General features: G+C 55.2%; 1 protein-coding gene across 2 annotated transcripts in view; it reads left to right on the top strand.

Moving 5' to 3' along the window:
* Positions 1 to 10,912, top strand: part of PTPRN2 (protein tyrosine phosphatase receptor type N2) — a 419,388-nt gene extending 408,476 nt beyond the window's left edge. For both annotated transcript variants that reach the window (XM_074315027.1, XM_074315029.1), the window contains 2 exons: positions 5,381 to 5,454; positions 9,418 to 10,912. In XM_074315027.1, coding sequence (XP_074171128.1) covers positions 5,381 to 5,454; positions 9,418 to 9,489 — 146 coding nt within the window. In that variant the 3' untranslated portion in view covers positions 9,490 to 10,912. The remainder of the gene's footprint in view (positions 1 to 5,380; positions 5,455 to 9,417) is intronic.
* The last annotated feature ends 4,034 nt before the right edge of the window (positions 10,913 to 14,946 follow it).

The following is a 14,946-nucleotide window of genomic DNA, read 5'->3' on the forward strand; positions in this document are numbered from 1 at the left end:
CCTGGCCCCCGGCTGCTGTTGGTATTCAAGGCCCCAGTGTGTTTGGGGGATGGTTTCTTTTGTTGGAGGGGGCCCAGGACTGGGGTGTCACTGTGTGCCCTGAGCCATCCGCTGTGGGCAGGTGGCTGGGCATGGGTTCCTGAGTGACCCAGCCGCGTGGTGACTGATGTGCGGTGCATGCGGCCATCTGTCCAGCTCCCCACTGCTGTCTCAGCAGCCTTATCTGTGCCCCGTTTTCCTGTCACCTGGTGTGTCAGGGAGCAGCTCCTGGGTGAGGATGCATGGAATCCTGTCCACTTCCTGTCTCTGTGACAGACAATGCGACTCCCTCGTACGAGTGGTCACACAGCACTTGTCCCTTGTGACTGGCTCACTTCCCTGAGCAGGGTCCTCCGGGTCCACCCACGCAGGTGTCCGAGTGTCGTCCTTGTTCAGGCTGAGCGAGGCTGCGTCCTGGCCACGCCACAGTGTGCTAACCCAGCCCCTGCGGGCAGCCACCTGCTGGCCGCCCCTGTCAGCCACGGGGAGAGAGACTGCTGCATAAATGCATTTCCTGGGCACAGACCCACATGCAGAACTGCTGGGCCAGCCGCTGACTCCACGCTGGACTTTCTGAGGGCCCGCCACACCGTCACCTCCTGGCTGCACCACTTTACACGCCCACCGGTGGTGCACAGGGGTCTGGTGTCTCCACGCCCCCCAGCACTTGTCATTTTCTGGGCTATTTGGGGTTTTTTTGAAAGCAGCCGTCCTAACAGGTGTGAGGTGGTGTCTCATTGTGGTTTTGATTTGCATTTTCCTAAGGACTGGAGATGTTTTTTCATGTGTTTTTTGGCCATTTGGATATATTCTTGAGAGAATTGTCTATTCAATTTGTTGGCTCACTTTTTAATCAGGCTGTTCTTGTTGGCTTGTAGGAGTCCTTATATGTCCTGAAGTGAAGCCCTTATCCGACATGCGCTTTGCAGGCAGTGCCTGCCATTTGGTAGGAGCATTTTCACACTCTTGCCCTAGTAGTTTTCTGCCTTGGTGCACAATTTAATTTTCATGATGCCCAGTTTATCAATTTTTCCTTTTTCTGCCTGTACTTTTACTGTCATATCCAAGAAATGTTGCTAAACCTGAGTCATGAAGATTTGCCTGTTTTCTTACAAGAGACGTTAACTCTTACCAGCAGGTCGAAGTAGCAGATGTGAGAGTCGCGTGGGGCACCGAGGGCTTACACAGCAGGGAGGGTAGCCGGCCTGGCTGAGTGGGGCTGCCCCTCACTCTGTTTGTGAAGCACGACCATCATCCACTGTGCGTAATGCCATCGAAACACCTTTGTCCAGTAATGTTTTACGGCCCCTTGAACTTTCTAAACCCAGCACCCCCCAGGGCTGCACTGTTCAACGAGTCCCTCGTGGCAACTTCAGTGAATGAAAAGGTACAGTCCCACTGGCCGCGCGTCAGGGGCCCAGGCTCCCTCCGGGGTCATGGACAATCCCACACGTGCCCTCGGATTCATTATCCTGACCTGTGTTCCGTCGTTCCACCCCGTGGTAGCCGGGAGCAAACACCGCCTCCGTTCTTCCAGAGGGTGGATTGCACGCAACAGGGGGCGTTTCTCCCACATAGAGCACATACTGTCTTTTTTACACCGCAGAGAAAAGACTGTGCGGGAAGCCTGCCACTTGCAAAGCCTTCTGGCCAAAAGCTGGGAGCAGGGGCTTGGTTTATGGAGTCGCCGTCGTGAGCGGGGCTGAGCACGCGGGAAGGACCAGCCCCAGGAGACGGGATTCTTTCACTGTAAATGTCGTTTGAATACTTTAATACTAATGTTCTATCCATGTTTTTTGTTTAATGGTTAATACTTTGTATCTTGAGCTAAAAACGTCTGTTGTCTTAAAAACATGTTGGGCCCATGTGTAAACTTGGAACCCACTGGCCCCTGCGTGAATGAGGAAGGAACAGTGAGAGTAATTACTGCTCACTGGGCAGTGACTGGACAAGGCCCTGGGGGCCGGGCCCGTGTCTAGGAGTGTGACACGTGGGTCCACTGCATGTCGGGGAAGGGAGGCCCCCTGCGCAGGGTTGGGTCCCCCCTTGTTGTCCTTCGTGGAGGCCCCAACTTAGACCTGACCGCAGGGCAGCTTGGCTCAGCGCCTCACATTTCCCTAGTGTTTGAGTACTCGTGATGCTTCTCACATGGAAAATACCAGAAGCTTCTGCACGGACTCACAGTCTGCCCTAGGCCCATGGCCGGGGTTGCGGCTCGTGCCTTGCCTTCTAGGAGGCGTTTCTCTGTATATGATGTACTTATTCGACTGTGGACATGCTTTTCAGCTTGAGCGTGCACCCAACCGGTCTGTTCTCCGGAGCCTAACGTGGCTGCCAGCAGGACGGGGCTTTGAGAGAGAATTCCGTTTTCAGTGCACTAGAGGGAACCTCCTGGGGACTGGAGGGTTTCAGTAAACCCCGTTACCTTCAGTAAACCTTGATAACACGACCAGGGGCACCGCCCGCCCCCCGAGGAACTGTGCCGTCAGCACAGGCTTAGTGTCACACGCACCCCGTCACGGTGACACTTGGGGTCCCAACCAGGACGGCCTCCCTGTGACTCCCATCTTTTGTACAGGACCATGGTGGAGCCCCTGAAGCTCCTCCGTCTGCACGCTTCACACAGTTGTTACTGATCCTGACGTGCGAGGAGGCAGCCATCCACGTCACAGCTGGTTTTACTTAACGAAGCCGTGCCATAGCTAATTGCAGTTCTGAGCACTCATTGGATTTGCTGCCCTGCTCGGTTCCAGTTCCGGGATGAGTGCACGTCTGAGCCAGCTCCCAATGCGCTTTGATATTCTCAGCGCCTCGTCTGGGGAGACCTCATTACGCTCCGTCCTGCCTTCTTCCCACGTTCCCTCTCAAGCAGTCGTCTAACGGGTGTCACTGCAATAAAGTAGAAAAGAGAGTCTATCAAAGCGTCATGCGTGGCTCAGGCAGCCCACCTTCAACCCCGGTGAACTGCCGCAGACGGAGGCTGCTGTCCTGGTTGTGGCAGTCACATCTCCAAGGGCGTCACGGGGCCCAGCCAACACCTGGAAGATGGTTTGCAGCGACGGACAGGCGGGCGTCAGTGATGGTTCCGGCCCACAGACCAGCCCTGCGGAGCCAGGCAGCTGCTGGTAGAGGTTTGAAAACCAGTTTCAGGGACACACAGAAAGTGCCCTAAGCAACCTACAGAGAGCGTTCTTTTTTAGTCCCACAGGAAGCTCTCAGTGTGTCCGCTTGGCAGGACGGGGACGCTCCACGTACGGTTCAGACTGTTCACCCCTCACCAAGCCTCCTGACCCCACGCCCTGCCGGAGGCCGCGGAGAGCACGGCAGCTCCGGCTCTTGTCCCGGAAGAGCCCACCTGGGAGTAGGAGGCCGCATCCCCGGAGCATCCGACACGCACTGTCCCTGCTGTTTCCAGCGTGAGGCTTTCACCCAACACGCACTGTGAGGTCGTCTGGTCTGTGTCACTTGTGGCATTTTTCACACTCAGAATTCAGGCGTGTGTCCGGGAGCAGCCGCCTTTCCAGCAGGTAAAGGACGGCTGCTGCACATGGTGGCTGGGACCTGCGATAGCACTGGCTGAGGGGCAGAGATTCACCCAGGAGGAAACAAACAGCTGTCTCCCTCCCTCCCTCACTCTCCACGTAGGATTTGACTTTCTTATGACAAACTTCTTGAAGAAACCAGTTTCTGTGCACAATTGTTCCTAGAACCGTGGGCCCAGCACCGCTGTTCATCCAGGAAGCTGAGGAGGTAGGATCCCACGCCAAGGTCTCACGGCACCTGCTGACAGCCCCGGTGGCTCCTGTCTCCCCAGTTCCCCCGTTTGGTGACAGGACGAGCTCACCCGTCTGTCAGCCTGTTTTAAAGTCGCCCTTTAAAACAAGATGGTGTTCGTTGTGGCCTGGTTGACATCCAGAAGCTTTTCACACCTGCAGAGAACCCAGCAGGAAACCCAGCACCCTGACACCGTCTCTTGCAGGAGTGGCTTGGCCCACTGGCCTCCGAATGCTGAGCTCCCCCGGGGACATCCGGCTGTTCCAAGAGGCCGAGGTTTGAGAGCTGGGGGGATGCATGGGGTCCCATCCCCATGGTGTTCATCTGCAAGGGCAGCCAGGCCCTCCCCGAGTGCTGCCCTGCGGCCTCGCTCCATCCTCTGCACTTGCGGATGGGGACCCGGAGACGCCGGGCAGGAGCGGGTGCAGCTCAGGCCCTGCCCCTGGTGCGCTTGCCCCCATGCGAGCACAACATCCGTTCAAATGCACTTCCTGCCAGCCTTCCATCCGCACCCACCTTTCTTTCTCACTGCCGGCCGCTCGGACAGTGGGATGGGCATTTACCCCAAGTAGGCCACAGGGCTTTAAAGATTCCGGTCGCTTTAGAAGTTCTCAAGTTCATCCTCCTGGTTCTGCGTCTAAGGGGAGTGAGTGGGCAGCCCGTCAGGGACTGTCCCCCACGTCTGTTGGGACTGGCCCCTCTGCCTGGCGTGGTCCGGGACCCAGTGGGCACAGCTACCTGCTCGTGTGACCAGAGACACGCCATCCCACCCAGGTGAGCTTTAATGTCCTCACAGCAGGGGTGGTGACAGGGTCTGCCCCGTCGTGTTCTCGTGACGCCGTGAGGCTGTACGGGAAGTGGCGGCACCTGCCGGGGCCTGGTGAGGGGTCCCAGCCCCACACGGTGTCGCTTGCCATGGTGGCAGACAGGCCCCTCTGACCTGAGGGAGCTTGCAGCCTGGGGCCGTCCTGCTCTCAGTCTAAGAGGACGTAGCCAAAGGGGAAATCAGAGGATGGGCTGAGTTAAGGACGAGGTTAAAACTTCAAACTCAAGCACTAATGTTTCTACGGAAGCCGAACCCCCGACGTGAGACAGACGCTGCCCAGGGGAGGGGTTTCTCAGCGAAAGTGCTGGCCAGCAAGGGGCCCAGGCTCCTGTCTTTTCTTCACACTTGGAACACTTGGTTTTAAACTCTATGTTAAAAGCCAGTGCTGAGGTGTATGTGACTAAGTCTGACTTTTCATCTCTCTGAATAAACACTTCTCTGCTATTGAAATGAAAGGTGATGTGCTACTTTCTGTGATTTAAAAGCCTTGAAAATGCCTCAAACACGAAGGAAGCTTACGTGTCTGCTGACAGGGTTGCTGTTGATCAGCATCTGCGTGGGCCCCTGGGGACAGTTTCTTTTCCCAGCCTCTTGACCTGGTGGAAGCGAAAGCTGTCGTCTTAGTTTCCCCGAGAGCTTGCAGCTGCCTGCCGAGCCCGCGGAGGGCACGGAAAGCACTGCCGAGGCCTCTGAGCCGGGGCCCCAGCAGTGTCTGAACTCAGCCCGTTTGGTTTGTTGCAGGTGCTAAGGAGATTGACATCGCTGCCACCCTGGAGCATCTGCGGGACCAGCGGCCGGGCATGGTCCAGACAAAGGTACAGCCGGCATCGCCATGTGGTGTCCGCAAGGGGACGGGGGAGGAGGCACGGCCGGCGGCTTCCAACCTGACCTACCCCAGCCGGGCCCCTTCCCAGGAGGGTGACTGGTGGCTGCTGCACCCCAACATTTCAACAGAAAGATGCAGCCAGGTCTCATGTGGTCGGGACCTTCCGTTCCCCAGATTTGGGGGGCGGGGGCACTGCATTTATAGAAAGAGGTCAGCAGTGACCCCAGCTCCCTTGCAGGGGAAGGTTCTGGACTCACTGAGCTTCTGTGCGGCCCCCATATTTCAGGCTCCCACAGGCACAGCTCTGCTGTGTGGTCATTGGGACACGGTCACTGGAATGTCCCCGGGGTATGTGGGGGCGCTGAGCTCCCCTGAACAACTCACATACATACTTACTGAACCGGCCAGGTGCAGTGCAGCGGAGTGAAGGCAGGACCGCCAGTGGGCTCGGGGGGCGAGAGCTAGAATGAGGGGACTGGAAGGGCCCAACCTTCCAGAACTGTGTGTGTCCAACCACGGAAGCGCACACGTCTGTCGCTGCCAGTCGGAGGGCAGACAGTCTTCTTCCTCGGTGTGGCCCTGACACGGAGCGGCGTGGTGTCCACAGCACCTAACATCCTGCAGAATTACCTCTGTGTGTGTGAGGACTTCGTTGTAAAAAGTGCCCCCGTGACATCAAGCTACCCAAACGTCCGTGGTTCGTGCTTGGTGTCCGGTGGTGACAATCCTGGGGCCACAGGCAAGCCATCCAGCTCTCGGGGTCTTACTGCGTCGCCCCCACCCCCTCATAAAGTGTGAGTGGTTCCTTGGTCCTCTGTTTCTGTCTCTGGCACAAGGAGAGTTACAGGCGGTATTGCAGCAGCTTGAGGGGAGAGCGGTGCCGGGAGCCCCCACTATGCGGAGAATGAGGAAGTCAGAGCGGGTGAGGCTGAGCAAAGCCCATCGCAACCAGGAAGATCCTGTCAAACTGCCGTTATGGGGCCGTTTGGCTGGTTCAACCCTGGCACTGGGGCAAAAGGAACTTAACCCTCTCTTACGGGATCACAACTCGCGGCAGAGACGAGAACTGCGCTCCAGCGTCGCCATTTCAGCAGTGACGTTTGCCTGAGGCTCTTTCCTTGACCTTGACCCTGACATCTGGGACGAGAGGGGTGACACATGCAGCTGGTAGCCATGTGCTGGCCCCTCGGCCTCTCAGCTGTGTTCCGGCCCCTGACATGCAGGAGCGTCACAGGATTCTTATGTGACTAGTGTGGAAGTACTTTGTAAATCAAGACACATGGTATGTTTCTTTAAAAAAATTTAATTTAAAATTATGAAATTTTATTTTGAAATTATTTTAATGTGCAAAAAACTTGCAGAAATAATTTCCAAGTACACTTGGGAAGCTCCAGCTTCCCAAGTTACACCTCACGTGGTCACAGGGCAGGGACCAGGGCAGGAACGAGCCCGATGCTGTGCGCTACCTCAGTAAGGACCGGTCACATTGCACCCGTGTTTCCCCCACGCCAGTCACGCAGTGGTCACAGCTCTAGTGGGATGTTCAGGCCCCAGGGTGTATGTAGAGACTGGCCTTCTGGTGTGGTTTTGTGGACGGTGTCACGCTAAGGCACACCTGACGTTCTGTGGTGGGTGCAGCTGGGTGTGGACATTGTATGTCCCCTCTGAGGACAGCTGGGCGCTCGGGTCACCTTGTGTCCGCCAGAGCTGCCACTGGTGGGTTCTTTTCCTGGGAAGTGAGCAGTTTCCTGGGCAGAAACTTGACCCTGGTCCCACCTATTTGTGCTTTGTTGTGGTGGGAGCCATCGGGAGAGGACGGGACGCTGGCCCAGGCCAGGTGCCACAGGGCCCGTGCCCGTGGAAGGTCCGCCCCAGTGGACGGACCAGACCGCTGCGAGGTGGCCCAGCATGTCGGCTCGCTGCCCCTGGACGGGCAGCTCCTCGCGGCGCCAGCTGTCCCTTCACTGTGAGCAGCAGTGAAAGCCACCTCTGCCCCAGCCACGTCGCTCCACTGTAGCTGTTACTTTAATGATTTCCTGAAACAAAGGACTTCAGATGCTGGGAACCTCCCGGCTGGGACACCAGATTCCGTCCCGATTCCTGGGGGTCTGATCCAGCCGTATTGGGTAAGGTGCCACCACTGCAATGTGTCTGCTCGTGGTCTCTGCCTGTGACGCGGTGAGGAGCTGCCCCAGCCGACACGCGGTGGAGGAGCCAGGCGACTGACAAGCCCGCAGCACATCGTGGACGCCTGAGGAGCACGTGTCTCTCCCGCAAAGGTCCGTCATCACAGGACACCCCCGTCCCTCCAGCCAGCGCTGTCAGGGCCGCCTCCCCAGGCTGGCAGAGCCCAGGCACTGAAGCCCCTGCCATCACAGCTTACCTGTCTGCCTGGGGCCACATGGTCAATACTGGAGCAACTTAAGGGCCACCTGCTGTCCCATGTCCCACGCTCCCACCACTGTCCTGTCCTGTGAACAGAGCGTCCCGATGATGGTGATGAAGCCGGGTGCGAGCCTGTGTCCTGCCCCTGTCACCTAACGTTGTGGCGAGGGTATGGCTGTCCCACCAGCTCCTTCTGTGAAACCACCGGTCCCGTGTGGAGGCCTCGCCCCCTCAGTACCTGCTCACGCTGTCAGTTTTCCCTTTGGAGCTGAGGATCGGAGTCCAGTGTGTCAGAGACATAAACACGCACGTGGCATGGGCAGTGGGGTCCCACGCAGCCCCCCTTTGTTCTTGGGCATTTTCAAGTCATCAGGACACCTCAGCATGCCCACTGCCAGTCACAACTCTGCGAAGCAGTGGCCCATCATGCCGTGAGCCTGGATCCCCCAGTGACACAAGCAAACGGCGACAGGAGGTGGTTTCCAGCATCTGCGATGTTTGTGGGCCATCCTGGCGACAGCCCCTCCGCGTGACCTGGGGGAGACGGCACCGTGGACGTGCCCCACACTCACCCTGCTCTGCGTCGGGCGTGCTCTCCAATCTGCCCAGTAACAGCTCCAAGGGTAGTTTCTAATGTTTCCTCAGGTGGCTGTGACCCCAGCAACGTGTTCTGTGGCGTCAGGGGGGTGCTAAGGGGCAGCTGTGTTCTGTCCTAAAGTGAGCAGTACATTGCGTTGATTTTCTGTCGCTTTAATTCAAGGTATTTTGTATGTTATGTGCTGGGCATTTAAAGTGGAAATTAGTTGTTTTGGGGTTTGCAGCTGCCGCATGTTTTACCTGGTTTGTCAAGTCCTTAAGCCGTCGATAGGGCTTTCCTTGATCAAACACTCGGAACGAGGTGACAGTGCCAGATCGGTTCTTTGCTGTGACTTCGCTGGACATGCAGACGTGCCTGGTAACCTACGTCAGAGGTCCTGACGCAGTTTATAGGCTGTTGTGTGCAGCTGACGCGTGCAGGGACAGTGGCCATTCCACCCACGAGAGAGACAGGCTTTGTCCTTTGTGTGCTGAGCCCTGGTCCTTTAGAGGAAGAGACAGTCCTGACGTCAGTCCCACCTGACAGGAAGCGTGCTGCATCCCGCCCCGTATGCACTCGTGTAGTGGGCGCACGCTGGCACACACGCGGCTGAGGTCAGGACGCGCCATGGGGAAGGAGGCGTCTGCCATGTGCAGCAAAGCGGGCCTGGGCTGCAGACTCAACTGGTGTCCACGGCGGTGGTCACCTGCCTCTTCTGAGGAGGGGAAAGGCCCGCGTGGTCGTCACCGTGACTGCTGGGTGGCGGGAGCTGTGCAAGCCCTCACTGTCGTGGCATCGGGGAGGCAGGCCTGGCACGGGTGCCTCCCCAGCCGTCCCCACATGCGTCCTACCAGCTGCTTCCCCGGGGGCACGTTCTGGGGGTGCCAGTGCTCTGTCCTCCCACAGACATCGGCCACTGGTCTTTTTCGAAACTCAGGGCCGGGATACAAAGGAAGCTGTCACTCATGGCCTCCCTTTCTTGTCCTCTAGGAGCAGTTCGAGTTTGCGCTGACAGCAGTGGCCGAGGAGGTGAACGCCATCCTCCAGGCCCTCCCCCAGTGAGGCACCGGCCTGCAGATGCTGCCGGCGACAGCGACACGGCATCATGTGTCTTCTCGTGTGACTGCCTAGTGACGCGTCCTTCAAATCCTGTAGCCACTACAGCTTTGCAGTTAAACTGTGTATTTTTGTTTAACCAAATTATAATGAGAGAGGTTTGTGGGGACATCCAATTCCGGGGGCAACCAGTTCCCCTATTTTCCCTTTCTTGAAAAAAATGTACTTTTCCTTAAAGCCCACATGTTCGTTCTCCACTGCAAATAGTGTCGTGTTAATACTGGCCCATTTCATGCCTCAGCTTGTAATCCGTGAGCTCCTGCAGGTGGGTCGGTCAGCGGGGCGGGCGGGGCTGGGGAGGCTGGCCGAGCGCCACCAGTGGACAGAGCACACCTGCCATTTGTCTTTAAGACGGTTCCTGGCTGGGACAGCTCACTAGCTTGTCTGGGAGTTAGAGGGACAGAACTGCTGTCATTTTGTGACTGGGGCAATCCTGAGAATATCATCACAGCATTTCCGTTCTGTTCCTGTGCCCAAAGCGCTGGTGACAGCCCCCCCGATGGTCAGGGGTCTCCCGGGACAGCAAGAGCTGTCCCACCCGCGTGCCTGCTTCCGAGGCCAGCCGCCCCAGGTGACGTCACTTTGACAGGGTTTTAGGTGAGCCCCACCCTCAAGACAGTTTTGTGACGGTAGAAACTGACTCACACTTTGCAAAACCAGATGAACGCTTTCCTGCAGTAGAACCAAAATCAGGGAGAACAAACGCAGGCATGGACATGGTCCCATCGTTCACCCGTGTTCCCTCTCGGGGACGTCCTGGGCCCTGCTGGCATCCAGAGAAGGCGAGGAAGAAAGTGGGAACGCAGAGCCAGCCGGGGCCTCCTCCCAGGGAGTCAGGCGTCTGGTCACAGGCGGGCCACTTGTCTGACGTCACATAGACACAACAGCTAGTGGTGGTTTGGACTGTGCCAAAGTGACACCGAGCGTCAGGTGTACTCCACGCCCCCGACACACAGGAGTCATTTCATTACACGCAGAACGATCACATCGAAGACGGCAGCTCTGTGATGCAGGTTTCGTTTCAGGGTTGGGCGCAGAGGGACAGGCCGTATTACACCATTCTTTCCACCTTAAATAAAACGTCACATCCCAAAACCACTAGGAGAGGGGAAGTAGCTGAATGGGGGAAGGATGCCAAACACTTTCATGTCTGTAACGGTATTATCTTGTATGTCTGCTTTAATCGCTATAATTTTTGCCAAAGTTGTTTCTCTTCGTCTGTAATCTAAATAATGGATAGAAATTAATTTATCTGAATATAAGAAGCTACACTACTGTCACTTCTAATTTCTTATGTTTCAGAAGCAATCCTGCCAAGTGAAATACGTAAATATATTTAATTGTGCCAGATTAAATTTCCCATTTCACATCTGCATGGTCTTTATTTGGGGTGAGAGAGCAGTTTTTCCTCCCATCCGTTCGTCTCCTGAAAGCGTGGACATTGACGTTGCTGAGAGCGCGCAAGCACTGCCAGTGTCTGCCTGCCCGGGTGTCCCTGTCCCCAACCCTCAGGCGTAGACGAGGGCACCACCTCCTCATGAGAAACGGGCTGTCCCAGCGAGCCTCAGAACTGGCCTCCACACCGGGGACATTTCAAACCCTGACCAAAGGGACTGAGGTGTAGTGTGGTGACCACTCATCCTGGACGAGCTGTTTCAGCAGTGGGGGAGGTCAGGGGAGTCGCTCTCACAAAAGTAGATAATTCCCGAACAGCACCCACTGACCTGCGGGCTTGGTGTTTGTTCCTTAGGAAACCCGCCGCCTGACCTGGGTTCCGTCTGGGGGCTCAGCCCCCTTAGTCTCTCCTACCTGATTTGCTTCTCTCTGGAGCCCTGCCCCTGACAGGTGACGCTTCTCGTGACAAATACACATCGGGATTTGCGTACGGCAGCAGGCAGGGTCCCCTCCCATGAAAACATGGGGATGCCAGACAAAGTGTGCTGTAAACACTTTGTAGCACACGGCCCAGCTCTAAAGAAAGGTGGGGGAGCGGACGGGTGGCTCAGTTGGTTAGAGTGTGAGCTCTGAACAACGGGGCTGCCGGTTCGATTCCCACATGAACCAGCGAGCTGCGTCCTCCACAACTAAGATTGAAAGGACAACAACTTGACTTGGAAAAAGTCCTGGAAATACCACTGTTCCCCAATAAAGTCCCGTCCCCTTTCCCCAATAAAATCTTCAAAAAGAACCCCACAGAAGATGGGCCGAGGCTGGGGTCAGTGAGGGCGGATGGTCGGTGCTGAACCCACAGGGCGGGGGCCGGTCCCCAGGGCCGTGCTGTGCTGGGAAGAGAGTAACAACCCACTCTGAACACGTGGACACACAGGCGCACTTCCACTCACTGTGCCATGTGCACAGACGCAGACAGAGCCAGTCCCCTCACTGCCAAGGCCATGACTCCCCCAGGGCTGGCTGCTGGCAGGGGGCGCAGAGCCGGCAGTCTCATCAGAACTGGGTGTCATAAGGAATTAGGTTTTAGCAAGTCAGGTGAGGACAGTGACACTACGTACAACTGATGCTGCTACAGGTTTTGCACTTCAAAATTCACCTCTTTGCAAATCAAACTCTTTTGCAGATCAAATTCGCCCTTTTGGAGATCAAAGTTTTTCCACAAAAGTGTGTTCTTAGTCTGTAATAAAAATAAATCCAGGGCCGGCCCGGTGGCTCAGGCGGTTGGAGCTCCATGCTCCTAACTCCGAAGGCTGCCGGTTCGATTCCCACATGGGCCAGTGGGCTCTCAACCACAAGGTTGCCAGTTCAACTCCTAGAGTCTTGCAAGGGATGGTGGGTTGTGCCCCCTGAAACTAGAAGCGGCAACTGGACCTGGAGCTGAGCTGTGCCCTCCACAACTAAGATTGAAAGGACAACAACTTGACTTGGAAAAAAGTCCTGGAAGTACACACTGCTCCCCAATCAAGTCCTGTTCCAATTCCCCAATAAAATCTTTTAAAAAAATAAATAAATAAATCCAATGTTATGTTATTGTTAAAATTAAACATTGCATGTGTTCAATAATAAAAACAAAATACTTATTTAACATCAGAAATACTTAGTCACTTATAGCTTCATTTATAACGGTTCTCCTGCCACTGCTCGTGGTAATTTCATATACAGATTCATAAAATAATTATGACAATCTGTGGGAGTAATGATTGAAACGGAATGATTAAGAACATCTACTAACTGTTCGTGGTTTGATGGATCAGCCAAAATCTTTCTTGCACAGAACTTACTTTTTGAGAACGTTTCTTCAGTGGGGTTCATGATTGGAGCATATGGTGGTAGAAATAGTAAAGTGTGTCTTGTCTGACCAACAAGGTCACGCACTTCCTGGGTTCTGTGGAGGCTGACGTTGTCCAAAACAAACCACACGTCCTCCAGATTATCTTCATCCAATTTCTGCAATAATCTCTGAAGAAATTTGCAAAACATATTTGAAGTAACCGTAGTGTGTGCCACACTTCACGCCAACCATTCCCTGAATGTTTATTGCTGCAATTAGCGAAACATTTCGTCCTCCAACCATTGGCACGGTCACACTTTCCATCGCGCCTTCATTTTTCAAAAATTAAGTTCTGCACACGAAATACTTCGGTTGATCCATCAAACCATGAACAGTTAGGAGATGCCATTAATCACTCTTTTGGAACTGTTACTCCTACAGACTATATTTTATGAATCTGTATACCAAATTACCACGAGCAGTGACAGAACTGTTATAAATGAAGCTACAAGTAAATCAGTATTTCTAATGTTAAATAAGTATTTTATGTTTATTATTAAATACATGTAATAAAATGTTTAATTTTAACAACTTAACATTGGATATATTTTTATTACAAAGATTAAGAAAACATTTTTGTGGAAAAATTTGATCTGCAAAAGGTTGGATTTGATCTGCAAAACCTGTACGTGCTTAGGCGGTTGCCCCCTGAGGTGGGGAATATGCCTGAGTCACCGGCCCATTTCCCACCACCGCACGGCATGTGCGGGGACACGGCCCTGGCTCAGCCCCACCCAGCCTGGTGCTTGTCTTACACAGGTGGGGCCCTGGGTTCCTCACAGAGTCCAGACAAACTGTGCCTGAACTACACCAACTTCAGTTGTGTTGTTGGGCAGCCATGGGCCCCGAGGGCTCCCCGGCTGAGACTGCAATGGACGTCCCCCTCCCACTGCGTCCCAAGGCTCCGGAACCACTCTGGGGCCCCTTCTGAGCCCAGGGCCCGGGAGGAAACGCACCTTTCCAGGACCCTCCACCCGTGCTCAGCCCCTCCTGCACGGCCTCTTACCAAGGGATGGGGGCCCAAGGACAGAGGCTCGAGCAGCCACCCACACGGGGAGGAATCGTAAGCCCCCGACTAGACTTGTGTGAGGAAGCCCAGGGGCTCCAACAGTCACAAAGTTTAAAAGGTCATTATGCCGTTGTCACTAAACAAGCAAGAGTTACCGTGAAAGTCCCTGCTCACGACTCCCAGCCACACTCGGCCGTTAGTACAGCGGGCAGGATGCTGACATCACACACACGCCATCCCAAGACGCACTGGGATGCATTCTGGCATCTAGTTCGTCATTTTCATCAGTGTCTCCCACGGATTGACCGATCTGACCCCCAAATCTCACACTGTCACTCATCATAAGTGAATATATGAACATGTACGTAATCAGTACACTCCCGAGAGCTCTGTCTGCATGCAAAATTACTTCATTCTTCACGCTTCCAGAAGATTCCGTTTTGCATAATAAATGCTGATGGGGCAGCTGACAATCACATGGGAGGACTAGCATGAGGAGGGATTGCAATGTCATCGGTGCGTGAAGCAGTCTAGAGGTCGCCGGAGTGACCCGCCGCCCCCGCCGGCTCTCTGGGTGCAGAGGACTGAGACCAAGCCCCCAGCCCCTGTGAGAGGCAGCCCGCAAGCCCACATGCAGCCTGTTAGCACGGCCCTCCTGGGAGCCAGCCTCCAGCTGATTTAGACGCACAGTCAGGCGGATATTAAAATTAATTAGGCTATTTTAATGCAGAGGAAGCGTGTCTTGAAAAATATACACACACCACCCCAAACAAGTGCTGCGACCAGCCTGGCCCTGCGCAGACCACTGTCACCTACTGACAGACCCCTGGCCCAGACACTCTGAGTGACTTGGAGGCAGTCACCACATCAGAGGAAGAAATCAGAGCACGACATGGCTGGTGTGTCCCAGAACAGACGGCCGGCACCACGCTCGCTGAAGCTATGTGTCCGTCACACAGAAATGTGGCCTCCCTCAGGCCACAGCGGTTAAGGGACGGTGTTGCCATTGACCAGATGCCTCCGTCACGCTCTCACCTACTCACCACATCGGCTGAAGGGTGCACAGAACTGGCCTGTCCCCCTGCAGCTTTATCCCCCTCCCCCCAGTGCC

This window comes from Rhinolophus sinicus, linkage group LG11, assembly GCF_036562045.2.
Source record: "Rhinolophus sinicus isolate RSC01 linkage group LG11, ASM3656204v1, whole genome shotgun sequence".
In the NCBI taxonomy this organism is placed as follows: Eukaryota; Metazoa; Chordata; class Mammalia; order Chiroptera; family Rhinolophidae; genus Rhinolophus; species Rhinolophus sinicus.